This window comes from Myotis brandtii, unplaced genomic scaffold (assembly GCF_000412655.1).
Source record: "Myotis brandtii unplaced genomic scaffold, ASM41265v1 scaffold357, whole genome shotgun sequence".
Classification (NCBI taxonomy): Eukaryota; Metazoa; Chordata; class Mammalia; order Chiroptera; family Vespertilionidae; genus Myotis; species Myotis brandtii.
Window position 1 is genome coordinate 57,643 of NW_005363729.1, and position 930 is coordinate 58,572.

Here is a 930-nt window from a genome sequence, read left to right on the forward strand (position 1 = left end):
ACTGGCTCCCAGCACCGCCCGGCCGGGCAGGGGCCTCGGGATGTGCGTCTAAGCGCATCGCTAAACACGAGGACACCCTGTGACTCTGGGCCCGAGTCGGCCCAGGAAGGAATGAGAGGAACAGGCGAAGAGGATGGACACAGGCTCATCGCGATCCCCCCAAACAGGAGGCCTGCGAGCCGACGACGGCGGAGGGTGCGGGTTCCTCAGGCACCGCCACGCGCCGGACACGACGCAGTGACCGCACCCCACAGCCTCTGGGACAAAGGCACCACAACGCCTTCGGAGAACATTCCGTGGCATCAACACGACACGGACGTGCAAGGAAGGGGGCAGCTGGGTCCAAGCTCCCCCCACGCACAATGGGATTCCGCTTTGCAGAAACCAAATGAAGTCACCCGTGTGCATCTGTGTGTGACATGCACACGTGGAAGGCGTGGCCATGACATGTGCCCCGTGTGCACAGCTGGCCTTCCCAGTGTATGCTGAGCGGTCACTGCTGTTTCCGTACAATCTGCCAGCACTTTCCAATGTTCCTACTACGGCCACGGAAGTAAGTGTCACGGCGTAACGTCGGTGCGGGCACCTCTGGGAGTGTGGGACTTTGCAGCCATTCCAGTGTATGGGGAGCCCCGGAGGCCCCTGCAGCCAGGCTTGGTTCCCCCTTTCTCACAAAGACAGAGGGGAGGGGAGGCAGGGCAGGGGAGGGAGGCAGGGCAGGGAGACAGCAGAGTGCAGGCACTGAAGTGGACCCCGCGTCGGACACACTCCCCAGTTACCTGCAGCCCCACGGGTCCCGGGGGCCCGGGGAAACCTCTGGGGCCTTCGTCACCCTTCTGCCCGAAAAGGCCCTGCTGGCCCCGGGGCCCCGGCTCTCCGTCGGCTCCCTGTGGGGACACGATGGGCGGGGTGAGGACTGCCCCCTGCTGC

At 64.8% G+C, this 930-nt stretch overlaps 1 protein-coding gene across 1 annotated transcript in view; it reads right to left on the reverse strand.

Moving 5' to 3' along the window:
- The window catches only part of COL5A1 (collagen, type V, alpha 1), a gene marked incomplete at its 5' end in the record, with an annotated part of 94,117 nt that overhangs the window by 22,624 nt on the left and 70,563 nt on the right, over positions 1 to 930 (reverse strand). The window contains one exon of the mRNA XM_014544215.1: positions 780 to 887. Coding sequence (XP_014399701.1) covers positions 780 to 887 — 108 coding nt within the window. The remainder of the gene's footprint in view (positions 1 to 779; positions 888 to 930) is intronic.